This window comes from Phoxinus phoxinus (assembly GCF_949152265.1).
Source record: "Phoxinus phoxinus genome assembly, chromosome: 22".
In the NCBI taxonomy this organism is placed as follows: Eukaryota; Metazoa; Chordata; class Actinopteri; order Cypriniformes; family Leuciscidae; genus Phoxinus; species Phoxinus phoxinus.
Window position 1 is genome coordinate 18,196,210 of NC_136897.1, and position 22,768 is coordinate 18,218,977.

Genomic DNA, 22,768 nt, shown 5'->3' on the forward strand with positions numbered 1-22,768 from the left:
TTGAGGGAGGATGGAGACATGGAAGTAAGCGTCCTTTAAATCTATCGTGACGAACCAGTCCTCGGATCTGATTTGCGTCACGATCTGCTTGAGAGTGAGCATCTTGAATTTGAGTTTCATGACTGCACGATTCAACAAACGAAGATCTAAAATGGGACGCAACCCCCCATCCTTTTTTGGAACGATAAAGTAGCGGCTGTAAAACCCCGATTCTATGTCGGGCGAGTACACCTGCTCTATAGCTCCCTTCGCTAACAGAGACTCTACTTCTTGCTCCATTACCAGAGCCTGCTCGGGATGTACTAGCGTGAGTAACACCCCGTTGTAACGAGGTGGAGGAGAACAAAACTGGATTCTGTAACCTTTCTCTATTATCTGCAGGACCCAAGGAGATATATTCGGCAGATTCTTCCACTCTGTCAGAAAATCTACTAAGGGTACCAGTCTCTCGAGACTGGCCTCTGGTATTACTGGAACAGCCACTTCGGTGACCTGAAGCATACTGGCAGGAAACAACCGAACTGACTGTTTTTGAACCCCCCTCAGAGGGAGCGAGTCCGACGCAATGTCGAGTTGACACTGAGTCAAGAGCTCGCTGGAGACCGCTGCGCCCCGAGGCACCAAGGGTGGCGGGGTTGGCAGAACGGTCCCCTGTGGACCCCGAGGTGGAACGGGCACCGTATAATGAGGTGAACACCGCTCCACCCCGGGTGGGGCTGTCCTCAACGGTCTGACGCCCGTGGCGTCAGGACCTCTTTTGAGCCGAAGCCTTCTTCGCCATAAGAACGGTCCTCAGATCCGGCTTAGACTTAGACGACTTCGGCTGAGAGTGTTGGCTCGGCCCCCAAGATTTATTAGGAGGAGCACGAGACGCAACACTCACTTTTTGTTGCACACGGTGCGAGGAGCTTGGCTGGGGATGCTCACGCCCAGCATCCCCAGGGGGATGGACTCGGCGAGGGAGGAATTTTTTAAAAGCCTCTGACTGTTTCTTCGTTTCTTGAAACCTATCAACCACAGCGTTCACCGAGTCACCGAAAAGACCAGAGGGAGACATTGGGGCATCTAACAGAAATGCACGATCTTTATCTTTTAAATCGGCTAAATTCAACCAAAGATGTCTCTCAGTAGCTACGAGGGCTGCCATAGACCGCCCAATAGCACGAGCGGTCTCCTTCGTAGCCCTGAGAGAAAGATCTGTAGCCCGACGAAGTTCTCGAATATCGTCAGCACTAACCCCCTCACTCTTATCAATATCCCCCAACAGATCTGCCTGGTAGGCTTGGAGCACTGCCATCGTGTGCAGACAGGCTCCAGCTTGACCTGCTGCCGTATATGCCTTGCCCACTAAGTTCGATGTCGTTTTTAACGGCTTATTGGGCAACACGGGAGCCTTCAGTGACGATGCTGATCCAGGAGACAGATAGCTCGCAAGCGTCTGTTCCGCTGGGGGCATCGACCCATAACCATGTTCCTTCAGTCCCTTAATCTCAGAGTATGTTTTAACATGGGGACTAAAAAGACGAGATGAATATGGTTTATCCCATGATCTACTTAGCTCACTATGAAGATCAGGAAAAAATGGAAGGGCCCGTGATGGAGATGAAATATCTGAAGATAAAAATCGCTCGTCTAACTTGCTCTTAGGACGAGTATCTTTTTTCTCTGCTGGCCAGTCAATATTCAATTTATCTACAGCACGAGATATAACATCCACTAACTCCTCATATGCGGGGGAAATAGATGGCGAATCCTCCCCCCTACGTGTGCTTAATGTGTCACTTTGTTCAATGCTCAGTACTTCTACCTCCTCAGAACTAGAGCACTGAAGCATTGGGCTCGCTTCCCGGGCGGAAGAAGCCGCTGGGCGGGCTTCCGACACCGGCAAGCGAGCGATGGATCCCCCGGGTAAAGGCGGAGATAAGGCAGAGCCCGTCTCCAACCCCGCCGAGAGATCCATTTGCGAACCCCAGGTGTGCTTTCTCCGTGCTGCCTCGGCAGCAGCGGGTCCAGCGCCCTGAGGTTCGCGAGCTTGTCCATCATCCTCAAATGTGGACAAGCGAGAGCGGAGCATGCGGAGCGGGAGACGCTCACAATGCAAACAGTCAGCCCCCTCGAAGGCTGACATAGCATGCTCCACTCCCAAACAAACTACACAAAGCTCATGAGTATCCCCACCCGTAAGAAAACGAGGGCAGGGAGAAGCACAAGACTTGAATAGCTGTTTCGCCATGATATATATATAAAGTGACAGACAACAGTAAATAATACAGACAGTTTTGACATAGAGCGCTTTGCTGAGACACGAAAGCTAACGCGAGTAACGCACCGGATGTGCTTATATCTCTTCCTGGTCATGACGTCACCCGCCCGTGACGCTCATTCTTTCCATTGGACTAGTTGACATACGTGCTCAGACGTAATCACGCAAGCGTTCCCAAAGCGTCATCGACGCATCGCGAGTTCCCTCGAAAGGGAACCCTCTATAATGTATTCTCAATTCAGCACTCTCTTAGTAACATAAACGCTTCAGGTTCTCTATGCGCAAAGAAAAGCTTTGTAGATGGAAGCATAAAAGTTTTAGGCAGAGCAGCAGTGAGGCCGTGTCCTCGCTACACTCTTCCATCTACTCTCTCGGTAAATGTTTAATAAAGGCAGGTTTTTACTATACATCTTGTCTTCTCTAAGAACTGAGATACAGTAAGTGCAGTTGAATGTTCTTCTAACATCCACAAACTTAAGACAATGATTCACACAATTAAAGCACCAATCCTCAGAATAAAAGCTCTTAATGTTTTGAATGACCAGTGAAGGTCATGTAAAAGCATAAGTACACAAACATACCATTACATTTTTTATCGAAAGATATTAATACTTTTATTTTTCCAAATTATTTTTAAAATGCATCATTGTTGACCATATGAGAAAAATTACAGACCCAAAAACATTTAAACGGTAATATATGTATATATGTATGTGTATATATATATATATATATATATATATATATATATATATATATATATAGTATACACATGCACACTAATAGAGAGAAAAAAATAGAAAAAGTGAGAATTATTCTAAAAAAAATCTTATTTTAAATTAACAGATAATGATTATTTCAGTATACTTAGCCTGGGATACAAGAATTCCACCTTAAATATAAAATGTTCATTAAATATGGAATATATATGTTAAATATTAAATGTGTAAAAAGATCTGTGACTTAACTGCCAACATTCATTCTGTCCTATGGCTTATCAGCTGACAAAAGTCAGCTCCAATATACAGATGTATACCTGAATGCACCACTGATCATGGTGGAATATTTAATTAACAGAGTAAGAAAAAGAGACATTTACCCATGTTTTGTTATATTGACGTTAGAGTGCAATTGCCTAAGAAAGGAAATCCCCTCATGGATTTTGCACCATTACTCAACAAAAACTGCATCATCAGACGATCAATAGCTAAAAACATTCAGATCCCACAACCTGGCTGTAGCATCAAAGAAAAAACCTTCTCAAGAACATAAGAGGAGAAAGCAGATGCTCCATCAAACTAAATAATACAAACGTTGAACACTGGGGCATGTATATCAAAAAGCCTCTATAGCAAATTCAGGGTCAAGAAAGGGAGAGGAGCAGTGGAAGGGAGGAGGAGCTCTCCTTTTCCCTATCCGATGTAAGAATGACAGGAGAAGGGAGGAAACAAGGGGAGGGGAGTGGACAAAAACTGGCTTAGGGACAAAAACCTCCAAAACCTGTTTGAACAGTAGCTGAGATCTAGACATAATGTGACGTACTTTGACTCCCAGAGCACCTGGGGTTACTACTGCTTTATTAAGCCCCCTTTCCCATACAACCATTCGGCTACATGCGAACATCCAAGACTTGCAGAGAGGGACCTAGAAGTATCTATTTTTGGAGAACTACGATCACCGTTTGTCTCCATCCTAGATGCTAAAAGGACAAGAGCAGTTGGGATTTGCGCTCACAGAATGAGTGCTATCGCCACTGAGGACCAGGACATGTTCTGTGAGAAGGCAGTGGCCCTTATCGTTGACCTCTGCCTGGATGACAGCCCTCTCCTAGACTCGGAAACCTGTCAGGATTTCCTCGTGCTTCTGACCAGTGATAACCCCAACATATCCAGTGCAGGTAAGTTTCCTGCAGTGTTTGATGGGAAGCATGTTTGTTGGGGATGACGTGGGTGGGGGACGTGCTTATGTTCATCTGCGTATATGCACAAGCTTGAGGTAGGACTTCAAAGGATCGTGACCTTTAAGATATGGCCATTTTCTGTTCGATTAATACCGAGGTAACCGACTTTTTGAAAGTAAGTTCTGTATAAATAATGAATTGCCATTAGTTACCTGGCACTTTTTTATTTCCCTAATGAGCCTGCTTGCGTTTGATGTCGTTCTCAACTAAATAAGGATGCTACTCATTGGCAATTTAGATCATTTGTACCCGTGGCACCTCCTTTTTTTCCTGTCTAATGACAAGTGCACAATTAAGCTTAAGTTGGAGAAATTTCATTGATGTGCTTTATAGAAAGATGGATGCAAGTGTTTTACAACGCACCGCTCCAGACTGCAGGTTCACGGCAGCCACACAAGGTAAAATTGACATGAAATTGAATTTTGGACACAAGATCGAAGGAGCTGTGATATCTCCGAGTTGGCAGGTGATAGGAATGTCTAAAGCAATACAAATTATAATGAATTTCATATCTGGCAAACTGCCATGGAGGAAGACACAGAATCTAATTGTCACTCTGAGTTTCTGTCACAGGAGAAATCAAATAAACCACCGCAGGCCCTGACCTGCATCATGTCCCCGACCGCAAGGATAGTGAATGCCACTGTGTGTTATCCACAAATAAACATGAATCACTGACGCCACAGAAAAGCTCTAATGCCAGCTCTTTAATAATGCTGAACTACTTCTGAAGTAATTTAAATGCACACACACACACACACACACACACACACACACACACACACACACACACACACACACACACACACACACACACACACACACATATAAATAAATAAATATATATATTTATTATACATAATATTATAAAATATTATTTATATAATTTATCATTAAAATACTACAATTTATAAGCTGATGTCAAAACCATCCATCCAATCCAATCACATTTTGACACTGAGAAGCTAGCCAAATAAATCAGCTTCCAGCATGGACAGGCTGAAAAATTCCCAGCCTCCATTAGACTTTACTGCTTTGGGTTGCCACTTGATGTCCAATGTAAAAACGCAAAACCAATGCTCTGTACTACTTTTTCCATTAGTAGCCTAATGCTAGAGCAAAAAAAAAAAATTCTCATAATGTCATAAAATCATAATGATTGAGCTCTAATTAGGAAGGAAGCACTGAGTGTGTGAAGGGAGATGCCTGCTGACTTGACTAGGAGTGGAGGGAGGCTCTGGAACCTGCAGTCCACAGGCAGTAATACTAGATGAATGGAGGACTGCTGCTGGCCTCCGCAACCCCATGGCGAGAGCTGCACCCACCCTGCCAAAAAGCAAAGGTCATGCATCAGGAGAGCCAGGTGGTGCAGCACTCATGCAATGCCAAAATCCAACACGATAGAGCAGGACTGGGAACGTAACAGAGGACGTACTGATCAACGCTCTGCAGTTTGTTGCTAATTATCTCAAGCAATTGTTCAACATCTCTTTCGAATAGATCTCTTGATGTGGAAGAGCATGTGTTACTGCAGCTGCAGTGTAGTAAAGAGCATCATTTTCTGGAATTCATCGGTTGCTAGTGTTGAAGTCATGCCTCAGTTTTCCCATGAATGAATATTTCAAAGATGTCAGATGTAAACGTAACTTAAAAGCTGTTTGTTTAATAATTCAGGTTTTGCCCCCCCACAGTTCAAAGAATCTTTCTATATTTCACTTTGACTCAAAGAATGTGTAGATGGGCCTGGATGCTTTTAAGCCTGCATGACACTTTATGCTTAAACACTTTATGCCATCCATGTAACATGTCTAACCTGTAACTATATCCAAATTTGACCATTTTAATGTTTTGCCTGGTCGTTGGTGACCGAAACATCATTTGGTTCTCGCATGTGTATATTCTTTTGTCGATGCAGACAAAACACAGAGCAAAAAAAATACTCTTGACTCTGTATCCTGCACTACTGTTTAGCATCAACACAACACCGCCAGTCAAGTCACATTTATTTAAATACAGCAGCGCTTTATACAATACAGATTGTTTCAAAGCAGCTTCACAGCATGCAAACCCCTAATGCTCAAAATAAATAATTGTTTTGAGTAGGGTAAACTTAAATTAAACAAATTAGTTAAATCAAATTAACTTTTAAGAGTATTTATAACTTTCTTTTTCTTTTGAGTTCGCGAAACTGACACATTTTAATATAGTAATCTGGGTTTTTTTCATTGTTTTGAGTTTTATAAACGTGTTCCTTTTTATTTAGACAAACTTACATTTTCACTGAAACTGGGCTGGGATTTCTATTTCTCAGCATGCTATGCCATGGCACTCGAAAGGAAGAGTAAATTATAAAATAAAGTGTTATAATGTTTTTTTGTGCACGATTAGGTTACATTAAATTTGAAGGTGACTAGTGTTCAACTTACTCAAACAAGTACTAAGTAATATTAATTTGATTACATGTTTACTATAGTTAAAGTTATGGGTTAGGGTTTGGCTTGGGGTTAGTTACAAGTAAATATGCATAATTTACTGTTATTACTATACAAAGTACATGTAGTAACACCTTAGAATAAAGTCTATTCTATGCTATGCTAATGTTGTCAAAAGCATTGTGTTAGTTAGAATTTACTGAAGTAGCTAATTAAAGCTAATTTCCACAACTATAAATATTTAAGTTGAAATTACATGATAATTTTAAGTTAATTGGACGAGTTAGCCTACCTAAATATTTTAAGTTAATAGCAATTAAAATGTATGAGTACAAAATAAAAAAACTGTTATATTATATAATTATTTTAAATCGAATTGTATTTAAAAAGATCTGCTTACTTAAAACTTTTGATGTAACTAATTACCGGCACCATTTTTTTTCGTTTTGCCAACTTAATTTCAATATAGTGTCATTATTCAGCTCAAGTCAATTCAGTGTTGATTCAGTTCAGTTCAATAACTAAAGTTCATAAATTATGAGTTCAATTGAGCTATAAGCAGCTCTATAGAAGACAATGGTGTTATTAAGCTTGGGTTGGTTGTTGATTTAATTCAGTTCAATAGCAGTGTCAATGTTGCAAAATCCATCAATTATTAAACAAAGTTCAGCTATAAAGTGAGTGAACCTACAACGAGACAAGCATACAAAAGCATACAAGCCAACAGGCCACTTCAATTCCAGAAAAAATTTATCTGATTCGCGAACGAAAGATGCGTCGTTCTTTTTTATTGAATCAAACCCTACAAGACTATTCGAAACATGTAGTCTGAGCAATTACAGTAAATAGCATTTTTGGGACCATAGTAGGACTATTAAAATTTTAAATGACTCTTATTTGATTGCATTTGCCAGCTTTATTTATTATTAAACTTATCTTATTAAAACAAAAAATTCTAGTATAGACTAACAGCTATTGTTTGATATTTTCCTGCTGTTCCATGCATTTGTCTATATTGCTGATATGTCAGTTATGACTTAAATAAACAAACACTCTATTCATAACAAATTAAATACGTATTAAAGATATTAATCGTGTTACGCCATGCCCATACTTGGTCAGAATCGAAGCTATAGGTGTAAACACTGAAGCCATCATTTATTCTCATTGTAAACCAGCATTACAAGTTTATTGACTGGCTTGTATAAAAAGAGTGAGGAAAGAGAATTTAAGATGGTCAAAGTCAATATAACGTCTTTCAAGCACATGATGATGGCGTATGTTAGGGATGACCATCTTTCTCACCCCATTTCTATTGTATAGTAGCCCTCAAGGTTAAATCAATTACATTTCCTTTCAAACATGACGAGAGGGATATGACTGAGTATAATGGTTGAGCAATAGAGGGCATGTGGAGGGGGGGACCTCATTTCTTTTCACCATAGTTGAAAAAGATGAAGAGAACCCAAGCAGAATGCCAGTCGCACTACAGAGTAGCACCTCTCCTCCATCTTTTTTAACACACTGAGCAGAACATTACTATTAGCCACTAAAGATTAGTTTAGCACAGTAAGCTTCACTGCAGCGAGCCAGCCACTGATTCTAGACTTACTACTGCAGCTACCGCATTATGTGGCCATGAATAAATAAAACAGAGAGTAGACATCAGACCAGCAGGGAAAATAGCATACACACTCAGTGTTTTCCTCCCTGCTGAAGAAGGAACAAGATAGAGAGTGCGTTTTGTTTGGCTCTGTATGTAAAATCACTACCGGGGGAGTTAATTCTCAGTAACCCAATGGGAAATTCCTGTGTGCTGGTGAAGCCCTGTGAGGTACGATTAAATAATTTAGCGAACCCCAGTGTTGTGTGCCAAGCTAATTTGTGACCATACCTTTACAGGCATTGTTAATTACCGAACAGGTGTAGACTACACTGTAAGAAATTGACTGTGAAATTCACAGTACTTTTTCAAAGCAAGTGACAAGTAACTTAAGCTACTATAAAAAAAAAACTGTAAATTACTGTAGGTTTCACATGTGTGTTTTTTTACAGTGTAGGCACAGCCAAATTACCTTCTTTGTCATTTTTCTTTATAGGACTTAAATGCTCACTTGCACTAAGCTTATTCTTAATAGCGAAATCTGCCGGGAGTTCAACAGTGTCATCATCTTAGGTATGAATAATGTTCATTTATACATGCAGACAGCCAATGTTCCAGTAAATTAAATGTGAGAACCAATTCAGCAGCAGTTCAACGTTGTCTCTCAACTTCACAACATCACACTGGCATCAGACCGTATGTGTCAGAGCTCAGGAAAAAAAAGCTAATTTAATTACCGGTACAGTGATCTTCCAGAAATAAATCTGACATTTATTGATCTTGGATTTTAAGCTTTAAAAAGGATTCAAACCAACCATAAAAGTTTTCTAGGCCTATATGAAACAAGCGCTATTTTCCAAATAGCTTTGTGTAAAAATAAATAAGATTTATGTTGTTTTTTACTCCAGGCTGTTAACTGCGATGGTATCACTGTGTCGACTAATAAATCGGTTTTGTTAACTGGATCAAAAGATTCATTAAAAATCTGACTTAAAATAATAATTTGTTCACAACAGACATTTCTACCTTTTTCTTATACTTTTATAAGCACACCATGTGATTTCAGTGAATCATGACTTAAATTTCAGCATGCTACAAAGGTATGGCTTCAGAATTGGAATATGGTTTACAAGTTGTATGGAGCACTTTTATGATACTTTTATGGTGTGTTTTTTGTCATTTCGTAGTTGACAGCCTTTTTTTTTTCATTTTATTGAAAGAGCAGCACGCAGGATATTTTTCAAAACTTCAAAGTCTGTTATTTGGAATGACATGAGAGTAAATTATGAAATTATTCATTTAGGGGTAAGCTCCAATACTAATCCACCATTGCTTTATTTTCTATCTCATTCACTGCAAAAACAGGTTGAGCCCATTGAGAATAAGAAAATGGAGGCCCTTTGTGCTAAAAGTGTTTAGGCATTGCAAAGGACATTGATCTCAGATGTCTATCTTCATGTGCATCACTTCTAGGAATCGAGACATTTAAGCCGTGACCATCTCAAAAGATGAGAGCGAGCAAAAAAGAAGGCGATTGAAAATGAGCCTATAACAACGGAAAATTGAATCACAGGCTGCCCTGTAGCGGGACATGGAGACGATTCAGGGGGTTTAGACCGAGAGCAACATCCAAATGGACTCATTTCTAAAATCTAATTTCCAGGGTCTGCCTGTTATGAGGTGACTGCGACATTTCATCCCTGATTGTGTTAAATGTGTTCTCTGTTCAGTGGCATGGGCCGAGGTTAACAAGCCATGCATACGGCTGTTGACAGTTAAATTGCCTCTCAGTGGCAAACCTCTCAACAAAAAGAAATTCAACCGTATTTTCAATATTTATTGTAATGCTTGGGCTTGCACAACTGTTGGGTAATGATGTATATTGTATGCTTCATACTGAAAGTGAGTGATTTATGGTTTGGAATCTCATTTGATGATGAAAATAAGATCACAAATATCCAAGTGTAGATGTGTAAATATTCTCATGATATTATCATGTTCTGGTTAATCGGGGCAATTTAAAAAATAATTTGAACTTAAAGGTGCACTCTGTAATTATTTTCATCAGTAAAATGTTTTACACATTTACACACACTCTCTCTCTCACACACTCTTCTTCGGTTGTCCATCGAAATCCGATGATGACGTCCACGCCTTTAACGGTGAGTTCTCTGGTGGCTGAACAGTCCTATCCTGGACCCACAAGCTCTATTGCAGGTGGAGCATATGTATGTGATGGTGGTGGTGGTAACAGTGGCAGCTACGGCTGCATTTCTCCTGGCTCGCTTCTGTTGTCTTCTGGTTGTCCTCTCCACCTCTAGTGTACGAACCCCATCTGCACACAGCTGTCGCCAGATGGTGCGGTCAGCAGCAACATCCTCCAGATCCTCAGGTCTGATCTTACACTTCCTCAAGGCGTTCTTCATCTGATCTTTGTAGCGCTTCTTCGGACCCCCAGCTGAGCGTCGGCCATGATGTAACTGGCCATATAGTACTCTGCGGGGCAGCCGATATGGGGGCATCCTTATCACATGCCCCAACCACTGCAGTTGGCGCTGGGTAATCATGGCCTCAATACTTCTGCAGTTGGTCTTTTTAAGTATTTCAGTGTGAGGCACACGATTACGCCAGGTAATCCCCAGAATGCGTTGAAGACAGCTTATGTGGAAGTGCTCTAAGGACTTGATGTGACGGCTGTAGGTTACCCATGCTGTAGGTTACCACACACACACACACACACACACACACACACACACACACAGTTATACATATATATAGGCATATACATACACTTATATGAACAGAAGTGTATAAGATCATGTAATCTCATCTAATTTCTACTCACTTTATCTCCTTAACTCCACCATTCCCAGTATTTATAAGTATTTTATTGTCATATTTCTTGTCATTTTCTTGTCAGCAAAAAAAAAAAAACAAAAAAAAAACTGAGTGTGTCTTTAAATTACACACAACACTCATAGACAAATATCCCTCTGCAAGATGTGTTTGCCACCATGTTTTCAAAATTGATTCAATAAGATAGCCTCTTCAAAATTAATTAATGTATAGCATTTGCTTGGTCAATAAGCTCTACAGTTTAGCAGAGAATAGTTTGTTAGATGTACAAACACCCATGAGCGAGACTGCTTTTCAATTCTTGGCAGTAAACCGTTTTCACCACCTGGGACTAGAACATACAATTTTTCAGCTCATAAAGCTTATTACACAGCGGCAAATACAAAGTGCCAATGAGACCGGCATTCATGAGAGGTCAGAGGTACAATCAGTCTTGCAGTGGTTCATAAACTCATCTACTGCCAAACATTTATGATAATTCGTTAGATCAGTGTAGGAGCTGACTCCCACATAATTCTATATAATTTCATCACTTTAATCTTAGGCAAATGCACAGACTTCAAAGTAACTCTTACTAGCTTATATCAAGCGTAACCAAATAATGATGTATCAGTGATCCCTTACTGTACCACTTGCTCTAGTTTTGGTTTCCAGATGCAAACGATCCCCCATTTGAATACAATCTTTATTCATCTTTATTCATCATTCATTTACTATCCCATGAGAATGAATGGAAGTGAAGCGACGCAACTGACGCTGGTAGGTCACATGAAAAGAGCAACATGGTGAATGTAATTCATCTGGATTACATTCATACACACATTCATACTATATAGAACATACCTTTTTAGTGGTCGTAAAGTAATTACTTATTAAAAATGAGTACTCAATAGAGTATGCGATTTCAGACGCAGCCATAGACTTTTTCCTGTCTACTTCCTTTGACATCACACCTAATGATAGTTTCTACTAAAGGGCAAAGTTGCAAAGATAAAACATTTGTCTTTGCAAAGTATGCAAAGATAAATATTTTGTTGCAATGACATTTAATTCGGCGAGTGCAGCCCAGTTATCATCTGGGAAATACATATGGTTATTTTGCATTTTTAATCAAATTTTAGACATATTCATTCATCACTCTGGCAATGGAGCAAGTTAGCTGCATTGCATTGCGAGACACAAACAGTGTGCTCTGGTTTTAACTGCACCATTTGGCACAGTTCGTACACATAGCAAATATGAGGTTGTCGTGTAATCGTTAATTGTTCTTTTACTTGTTAGTAATATGACCATAATACTTGACGATATGGTGAGTCTTAATGTGAGTTTGTGTGGCCATGTTTTTTGCTAAGTTTAGTTTAAGTGTGTTGTACCTTAATAATATATATATTATTTTTTTTATCACAGATTATTAAAGGGTTAGTCCACCCAAAAATGTATATTCTGTCATAATTTACTCACCCTCATCTCGTTCCAAACACATAAGACTTTCATTCATCTTCGGAACGCAAATGAAGATCTTTTTAATGAAATATGAGAGATTTCTGTCCCTACATTGAGAATATATTTACCCAAAACACATATAATCGAGCGGTTTAATCCAACTCTTCTGAAAAGACATGGTTGCTTTATGTAATGAATAGATTTAATTTATGCTTTTATTCACATATAAACATTGATCAGCGAACAAATTTGGTCACGAAACCTCAAGCATGCTTGCTTGACGCGCGAGAACCAATGAGCATCTGTTGATGTTTTGCTGATCAATGTTTATATGTGAATAAAAGCATAAAAGTCTTATGGATCTGGAATGACATGAGGGTGAGTAAATTATGACATTATTTTCATTTTTGGGAGAACTAATAGGGTGCATAACATAAGCAGAGAATACACATTTGAATTACAGATGTTAATAAGAAAAAGTATGATGACCATTTTACCCCTTTTTCTCACTTATTCTTTATAAATCACACATAGGCAAGGACTTTATCTCAAGTTGTTTTAATTACGTTTCATCCAGACCTTTTACTCACCTGCTTATCCACCACTTTTTCCGTTTTCATTCAGCAGCAGTTCCACATGAACTACTTTTCATTGAGGTCACACTTTTGTGTATGTCGAGGGAGAGATTATAGTATAAAGAAGGAAAATTTGAATTGTAAGCATTTCCTTTCTTTTCATGTGTCAACAACATGTATTGCTAGCACATGTAGATTCACACACATTGACTCAGTATTGCAATACAGGACAAAAGGCAAATTCCTCATGCCTTGCAGAATAATTATCCAAAGCTTGTGAATATTGATTTCAAACATGCTTGAGTTATCAGGGCTGAACAAAGGCACAGAGATCCTCAATAACACGCAATAATACATCTTTATACACCATTAGTATAATTAATGACCCATAGACAAGAACGATCAAGAATAGTTCCTCCTCTCCACCTTTTTAAGGTTGAAGTGATTTCCAGATTTGCCTACCCCTCAACACACTTTGAATCATTTACATTACATGCATTATTTCTATTTGATTGTGTTGCATGTTTATGCAGTATATGATATGATACAATAATGAAACACTGTGCACCCAAAAATATTTGATTTGCTTTAGGGTAAATTTTATTTTCTGCCACTATAGTTTTGTTATGTGACATGATGGATTTAATTATTTTATATAACTTGCATGCTTTCCCTATTACTTAAAGGAATAATTCAACCAAAAATGAAAATGTGTTCGCCTGTATGACATTCATTGTTCTTCAGAACAATATTTTGAAGAATGTTTCAACTGTTTTTGTCTATACAGCAAAAGTTAAAGGGATAGTTCACCCGAAAATGTTGTCATCATTTACTCACCCTCAAGTTGTTCCAAACCTGAGTTTCTTTTTTCTGTTGAGCACAAAGAAGATATTTTAAAGAATGTTGTTAATCAAACAGTTGACTGTAGCCATTGACTTCCATATTTGGGGGAAACAAATTAAATTGAAGTCAATGGCTACTGTCAACTGTGGTTTCCAACATTATTTAAAAAATATTTTTTTGTCAACAGAATAAAGACATTATTTCAGGTTTGGAACATGAAGGTGAGTAAATGATGAAAATGTTTAAATTTTTGGGTGAACTATCCCTTTAATGGCATCCAAAACAACACAGACAACAACAAAAAAACATTACAAAATATTCTCTTTCGAACTAGGGTAAGTAATTGATTACATAATTTATTTTTTGAGTCAATTATCTTTTTTTAACTGTTGGGCTTGCGCATTGGTAGCTGACCACTGCCTAACATGTCCTCATGTCCAGAAAATAAATGACCAATTAAACCTACACGCTTCGTTCTGTAAGTTTGTAAAATCAGTCTGTATGATGAAAAGCCTAGCCAATGTGATTGAGAGCGCACATAATTACCACATGATTTACATTAGAATAAGCCTTGTTGTACTGTATCTCATTGTAGGCAGGAGATGGAAATTAAAACAGAGCTGGGCTTTTGACCAAACCCTCCAGAGGCTCCGCATTCAAACCGCAGCCTTCTCTCTGCCGTCATTAGCATCCTTTTCTATAAGCCCATATGCTGAATTCCAAGATCTTGATTCGTGTTTTGATACAAAAGATAATAAAGCCACAATTACCACTAAGCAAATTGTGTGTTTAGTAAAAGATGTGTTGTATCATTTACTAAATGAAATATGATATGTTAGAAATGGAAAACACTGCACCATTGGAAGATGGTCAGGGTGGAAATATTTAGAGAATATTTATGAAATGGAAAATATCTCTGCATTTAATAGTGTAAGATTATCTCTTGAAGTTCTTATGAGCAGTTTTAGTATGTTTAAGTAAAGTGTGTGCATGAAGTGTGTTGCTTAACTGCCTTTGAGAAAAGCAGAGATGAAAGTCCAGGGCTCTGCTCACCAAGAGCACATCCCCCTCCCAATACAGCTACAAGATCACTGATGTTAATCTGTCTAGAAGTCGGCTAGGGGGAACCGTGACATCGCAGCTGGAGAAGTAGCAGCAAACCACATGAATGTAAGAACAAGGCACATAGGGTTTGTAAGACGGAGGAGCATATTAATGCAGCCATGCATGCATCACTGTGCAACTGCGATCCTACAGTCAGACCTGGATGCTGCATGGATCCATGATTAAAATTAAATGAACAATTCACCCAAAAAGAACATTCTGTCATCATTTACTCAACTCGCATGCTGTTCCAAACCTGTAGGACTGACTTTCTTCTGTGAAACACAAAACATACAGTACTTTTTAAAGAATATCTTGGCAGCTATTTTTTATAATGAAAGTTAGGAATGGAGTTGTCAAGCTTCTAAATGACAAAAAAAAAAGCAATATAAAGTATCATAAATGTAATCCTCAAGCAAAACTTATTTCATATGATTTGAAATACAGTGCACAGGTTGTGTAAATCACTGCTTCTGCGTTTTGCGAGCGCAGGCATTGAGCAAGGCACCTGAACCCCAATCGCTCCCTGGGCGCCACAGTAAAAATGGCCATTTTGCTTGGTTTTGCACTGCCTTGGTCAAGGAGTTAGTTGCTGAAATCTATCAGATCTCTTTTCCGGACGTCTTTATATCTCAGTTTGGGTCTACCAGCGGTGCAGGCACCCTCGTTTGAGCCGAATGAATTTTAGGAGAGGAAAGTGGTTCACTTTCGGTCACTTTGAACAGATCTTCATTCGACGTTTTATCCTTCCAGGTCTTACCGATTATAAACCTGAGGCATCTACGGAAGCACTTAGCCGGCTCTCTTGACTACTGTAGTCCAGCATTCAGAGCCACACAACAGGACTCTCAGAACACAATGCTTCATACACTCTTACTTTAGTGCAGACAGATAGATGCTTATATATCATCTGTCCCTTTAAGGGGCTGACAGAGTCTACTGCATGATTCATTGCATTTCAAAGTCGAACCTTTTAAGTCTTTCTTAATTACCCCTCCTGCCTTTTAATAATTCTGAAAATAACAACTGCCTTTCTTGTCAGTTTTTTGAAATTCATGAGGCTTTTAAATTATTATGCATGCTTTTTATGTCACCCATTCTCTATTATAAATTACAATTATAGCAATACAAGTCCCCATGAGTCAACTTAAAAAAAAATTATAATAATTAGCCTAAAGGTAGCGTACATCTCGTAAATATAGGCTATATGAATGTAATATAGATTTTCGAATTTTACTTTGAACTTTGAACAAAGTCAATTGTATAGGCTACATGTAGCCTGTAGGCCTACATTAAATCCGTAAAATCTTTTTCAGTCATCTCAATGGCAAAAAAATCAATCTGAATTCACCCTATAGATAACAGTTTTTTACTGTAAAGTTTTTACTCTTTCTAGGGTATTTGTAGCAGTACCTATTGATAAGCCGCGGGTTATTTGTTTGAAGCAGTTGTGACCGCTCTCTGGCTTGGCAAAATTAATATGTGTGTGTGTGTGTGTGTGTGTATGTGTGCGCGCCCCCCTAGACAATTACAATACAGCATCTATCGAGCTGAGCAATGGCTGGCTTCCTCACGGTGCCATAGAAACGCGGTCCCGTGCGCGCTGCTGTGTAGAGCTCATTCTGAGACGAGCTTGCGGAAAGACAAGAGCTGTTTTGAGGCAGGGGGTCTCAAAAACTGCAAGAAAGCGAGTTTAAGTGGGAATACCAAAAGTGAGAGATAAGGGAAAAACGCTTTGTGGTAAGAAATTATATATATTTATATATTTGTGTTTCAATAAAGTTGGGAGTGTATTTTTATCCTGTAGGCTAGCCTGTCAGTGCTTTATGTGCTGTGACAGAACTGCATTACCTACAAAGACGCATTAATATATATTTTTTACTTGATGAATATTTACTTATACGCCTTATTTTCATCTATAATGCTGTATATTATCATTTTGTTCGTTCTATTTGTTGTTCAATTCAAGAGTTCAAAGTTCCTGCAGCATTGATAGGATTTTCATGCAGGTGTTCAGCTAATTTGCGTCAACACCTCTTGAAGCTCCCTCGACTACTGAAGAGATTATAGGCTGCCCTTTTTCATAATAGTCTAATTAGAAAAAATCTCCATAAAACATAACTTTGTGAAGGGGTGGAAGACTTTTATGTCGTTTTCTTCTAATCTAGTTTTTAGTACCTCTTAATTGGCACCATCTGTGGCTGCTTCATCCCAGGGAAAGTACCTAAGTACAAAGGTTGATATCTATTATATGTTGTATTGATCACACAATAGTATCTCTGTGGTTTAGTTTTGAGCATATTAAACATATGGCAGTGAAAGGAAGGTTGTTGGTGGTGCCCTGGGGCTGCTTAGGACAGCAGCTTACATTTCTAGTTGAATGTTCATTAGAGCACAGTGTGTGCAGATCCATATCCTCTTGTGAATATGGTGAAAGAAGGAAGGATGGATATGTACACGCAGCACATACATTATTCTTCATTCAAACTGCAGTCAAAATGTGTATGTCCACATGACACGCTTTTGTTCTGTGTGTTTATGTGTATGAGTGTGTGTGTGTGTGAGTAAATAAGGGTACAGCGAGTGTAGTGACTTGCTTCTCTGGTGCAGTGGCAGTCTGGTCCATCACGGTTCCTCTCAGCAGGTCGTCTGGAGCCTTCTCCTGCATTGGCAGTTGATCACACTGGAGGTGATAGTGTTAAAGCATTGTTGTCAGGTGCATCTCCTAAAGTTGCATTGTAGGCAAATGAAAGATCTGCTACAACAGGCTGCGGTGCTTTGCTTATCATCCCTTAGTATTACACTGACTTAGTGTCCCCAAGCCTTGCTTTATGTGATAATGACAGTGCTGCCAGTGCATTAGCTGCCCAAGATGGAATGGCTTGTTGTGGTATATAAGCGGGAATGGGAAAAATATCCAAATTGTGTTTAGGGCAGAACCTCTCAAAATGCAACTCGACAGCAGTTGCCTTCAATGTGCTGTAGTGAGAGACACAGGGGCTACAATCATTGTTTGATGATGTTGTTAGTATGATATTAATATTTAATTTGTTTCCCAGTGACCTAAATGAGATTTACTTATGATTTCATGAGACATCTTTTTTTGATGTTAGTAAACTTGGTGGAAAGAATGTTAACATTTTGCATTATATGGCAACTGTCTTTCAAATATTTATTCTGTCTCCAAGCTATGTAGCAGAGATTTATTATGAGCTTTACCGATAATGGATGCATAATATTGGACGACTTTTTGCTGACAGGGTTGTACTTATATTACCAATCATGGCGCTGTGTCATCAGTACAGCACTATTGACTGGGTCGAACTATGGCCAACCTCAATGTTTTGTTAACTTGTTTGAGGTTTTGTTCAAAACGGCTAGCATCCTCTGTTTATTTCTCTTGCACAAAGTACACTGCGTTTGATGGAAACACATAGGGACAGTTTTTACCTTTAGGCTTAAAGCTGTAGCTACGGCTACTACCATGTCACACTATATTGTCATCTTAAATGCTTCAATTTCACCTTTCATGGCACCCTTGTTGTTGCCTTTAAGAATTGGCAGAAAGGGGTATTTGTGTTGCCAAATACAGGCATTGGCCACTCACTTCAGCCTATTCTGTGAATGACTGGCCGTGTCCATCAAGACCAGTAAGCTAGCTCTTCTCTCGCCTTATCTCTGGCTCACACTCGCCTTTCGCCTGCACAACAAATGCTAATCTAGCCCAGTTTCAACCTAAAGGAAGGGAATGGCACTTCTAATGTGGCAGATGATGTGATTTCTTTTGCTTATCTAGAAAAGACACAGTCCTGAATTGTATCCAATGTATGTGGCCTTTGGGGTAAAAACAATGCTTTTGAGTTTTGCATGTAATGAGCTGTTTTTATAAACGCTCTCAGTTCTCGCTTCCTTCTCCTATGTGCCGAACACACATCAGCCTGTGAGGTGCAATGAAGGCGAGGAACATGCTAATAACTTGTTAAAGCTGCAGTGCGATTTTGCCTCTTCTCCTAATTACTAGAGGAGCATTTTTTTTTTTTGTAATCCAACACTGCTTGTTATGACTTTGTTAAACAGTTATATTTCAAGTTTAACTGAGCTGATATTCAGTTGCTCCCTTTGATTTTTTTTCCTGCAAATTGTTCCTCTTAGTTGCATTCTGATTCATATTTTTCCCCCACATAAAAAAAAAAAAAGCAAAATACATTTTATTTACATATATTATTATTATATCGACCCCTCCCCCCAACTAAAGTTGGCATGAGAAACTTTTTTCACAAATCTATTTTCTAAATCGCACGTTAGAGATTTGATTGTAAACAAAATCATCCGCACGTGTCTAATATATATATATATATATATATATATATATATTACATTTCTTGACAACAATGACAAACAAAATGTCATAACTTAATCTTCCAGAAACAGACTGTCAGGACTACTATCGTCAAAGTTGATTAACAATTAGCATACATTTTGGATTGGCGGTATGGTTCTGTTATGGGCAAGAACTCCCTGCCCGTTCATGCAGCCTAGCATGGATAAGAGCAAGGAGAACAGCGATAACCCCCTTAAGGTGAACAGAACAGAACCAATATAAATGTATTGCAGATATCACTAATGTTCAATAATTTAATGTAGAACATATTTCAAGAAAAATGAGTCTGATTCAAAGAGGAATATCAGAAGCCAAGTCCTGACTGGACGAGAGGAGGAGCTGGGGATGGAGGAGAGTAATTAGCTCCTGAGCAACGCGATAAAGCTGCTGATGATGCTGAATGTATATGCTGTGGTAGGCGTTGTATTCCTATAGGTAGACGTGGATCAGCTGACTTGAGCTTGACCAGAACTAACACTACACTTGATTTCTCTTTGGTGACATATGCCAGACTTCTCCAACCATTTAGTCTGCATAAACCCCGCCCCTTTCTAACATTTAACTGGCCTACAGACTTTTGATAACATGTTTCACTTGAATGTATGGAAGAAAAGATCTGTCGCTACTTCCATTTCATGGCTTTAAATTATATAACTGCTATATTTGAACACTTTAGCATTGTATCTCACCAAAGGTCATGTCCTGGGACCCTCTATAAAAGCTAATTTTTTTACCCAATATGCTGCAGTATTCAGACAGTATTTTGTCATTATCAATAATTAACGGTTTTTTTTTCTACCAACAAAAATAGTTCCAATAGAAGCCAAAGCATGAAGTTTTGCATGTCGCTAAATAACGTACAGAGTGACCAAGTTCTACAAGAGCATCAGCAATTTTCCCAGCAATCACTCCGCTCTGGAAGAAACCTAGCTTCGAGCAAGCTTGGAGCAAGAGAAACCCTGCTCCGCGCGGTCACATTCACTTTGACTTAAAAACACGCTCCTCTTCGCCTCAGGTAAAATCACACAACTCTTCATGATCCACTCACATAGTCTGGTTTGGAATACAGATCACAGTCAATGGAAAAGTATAGTTGTTTTGTCACCATAACATAATCATTGATTGCATGAATGGCAATGATGTGGAATGGTTTGATCAATGTAGGTGACTGTATTCCGAAGACTCAACAGAGACATAACATATGATGAATAACTGTACTGTTGAAATGGGTTTTATGCATCAGGGGCACTGAAATTACAATCGAGAGAGGTAATCGTAGGTTAGTCTGTGGCCATTACTACTCGGCAATCAGCATAATTGCTCGTCTGCAAATTGCTGCTAGTGTTCGGCATGAAAAAGAGGACTTTCCCATGTTGTCAACATGGCCATCAGGGCAGGAGCAGAGGGAAATATGGCAGTGAAATAATCACGGCAGTGATTTTTATATTATCCACTCCTGCTTTAGGAGTTTTCACTTTTTAAGGCCTACTCTACGATTGATGCAAGCATTCATGCCAAATAAATACTACCAGCTTATCTGCAGGATGTAAGATCGTATTACTGGAATCAATTCACCCTGCAGTTTGTTCATGCAGGGAATGCTTGGTCCTGCAGTGAATGAAATAAATGATTAAGAAGAGCAAATCATCGCAACATACCAGCACTATAAATAGTGCGATTTTAATGAAGCACTTTTGAGATGCTTATTAAAGTGCTTTTTATCTGCTTTAGGCCTGCGTTTCGAGTGTTGATGACAAGCACGCTGTTCTCTATTCATTAAAGTGGGCAATAGCCTTATGTTCCCTTTGCCGGCCCTGACCACAGCTGTCACAACCGTATACCACAGGGACTTGTGAATGGCTGCAAGCTAATAGTAGGAGCACATTTAACCGGATTTCACCCTCTTCCCTCCAGAGCTTTGATAGGGCTCAGTAGTATTTGATGGAGCTTACATAGAGTCTTAGAGGTTAAGAGGAAGTGTTAGCTCTATATAAATCTCTTTTTTCATTGCATTGGATTTACTTTATATGGCAAATCAATAAGGTAAATAATTGAATGGGTTTATTGTTCTGGAAAAAGTATTTTAATAGATTCTCGAATACAGTCAATAATATTTAAAAAACTATTTAAAGCACTTTTTTTAAAAGAAAACATTTAGCATTGCTGTAATATATCATTCACTTTACATTTTTCAAAAATAACATCATCAATTTTTCTATTTAATCTCATGGCTGAACAGAACAGCGTTTGATGGCAACACCACCGCTATTATATCATAAATACTGTAACTGAAACTAATTTGACAAATGTGTTCAGCACTATTTTTTGAGGGATAACTGAATAAGGTATTTCTAACAAACTGTGACAGATGAAAGCAAAATATAGCCTTGGTTTGCAATTTTGCAGCAGTGACAGCAACACTACCAACAATGGCGCTAAACCCTTACTTCTCAAGTAGCAGAGTTAAAATAGAGGGTGGGATATGTCTAATAGACAGGTTTCTATGGATACCAGGTTAGATTTGAAGACACTTGAAGAGAAGTTAAAAGGAAAAACCCTGGGGCTTTGGATGCTGTCTGTCACTGGTACCAAACAAGCCTTAATTAGATGTATTGGTCACAGGAAATGTTCCACTGGATTTGTTTCAGCTTCATATGGGAAAGCAAAAACACATTTAAATCTCATTCATGAAAAAAAAAACCTCTTTAATATTACTCAGCCATGTTAAATAATACCACTACTTGATCAATGTAGACTTCATTATATACTGAACAAAACAAACAAAAGACAGGAAAACACAATTCCCTGCATGCTTTTTATGGTACTTATTGGGTTGAGTAAACTGTTGAAATGAAAAATAATTTTATGTCTTTAAGCAAGATGAGAATGAGAATGGGGAGACTTCTTGCAATCTTATAAGTTAGTGAGCAAAACGTATGAAACTGAATAAATTGATCCTGTCAGGGAACCATATCATATGTTTAATTGGGTCACTTAAAAATGACTTCAGTCCATTGAATTTGGTGAAGTTATGTTTGTGTAACTTGATTCATGTGGAACCAATGCACACAATTACAGTGAACTTGTAATTGATATTATGAAGTAAAACAGTTTCCACTCAAAAGTAGAAACCAATGCTTACAGTCTGAATACACACAGAAAAAAAGTTTTTGCAGTTTTTGCACTCATGTTTCTACGTAAAGTTGACATTAATGCAATTAGGTAAAATCTATTTAACTAAGTTATGTAAGTTAACAAAGAGAATAAGTAAATGTAACTTGGCGAGTTGGAGTTTGTTGAGTAATTTA

The 22,768-nt window shown here is 38.7% G+C and overlaps 1 protein-coding gene across 4 annotated transcripts in view; it reads left to right on the plus strand.

Annotated features, from left to right (window-relative positions):
- Positions 1–3,800: 3,800 nt before the first annotated feature.
- The window catches only part of syt6b (synaptotagmin VIb), a 29,499-nt gene continuing 10,531 nt past the window's right edge, over positions 3,801–22,768 (plus strand). Inside the window, exons 1-2 of one of the 4 annotated variants that reach the window (XM_079597091.1) lie at positions 16,712–16,819; positions 20,272–20,475. Coding sequence is in view for 1 of the 4 variants with exons in the window: in XM_079597092.1 (XP_079453218.1) it covers positions 4,001–4,160 (160 nt within the window). In the remaining 3 variants the exon portion in view is untranslated. Of the gene's footprint in view, positions 4,161–16,656; positions 16,820–20,271; positions 20,476–22,768 lie in introns of those variants that run through there. The other 3 variants (XM_079597092.1, XM_079597090.1, XR_013795857.1) reach the window with 3 other exon arrangements.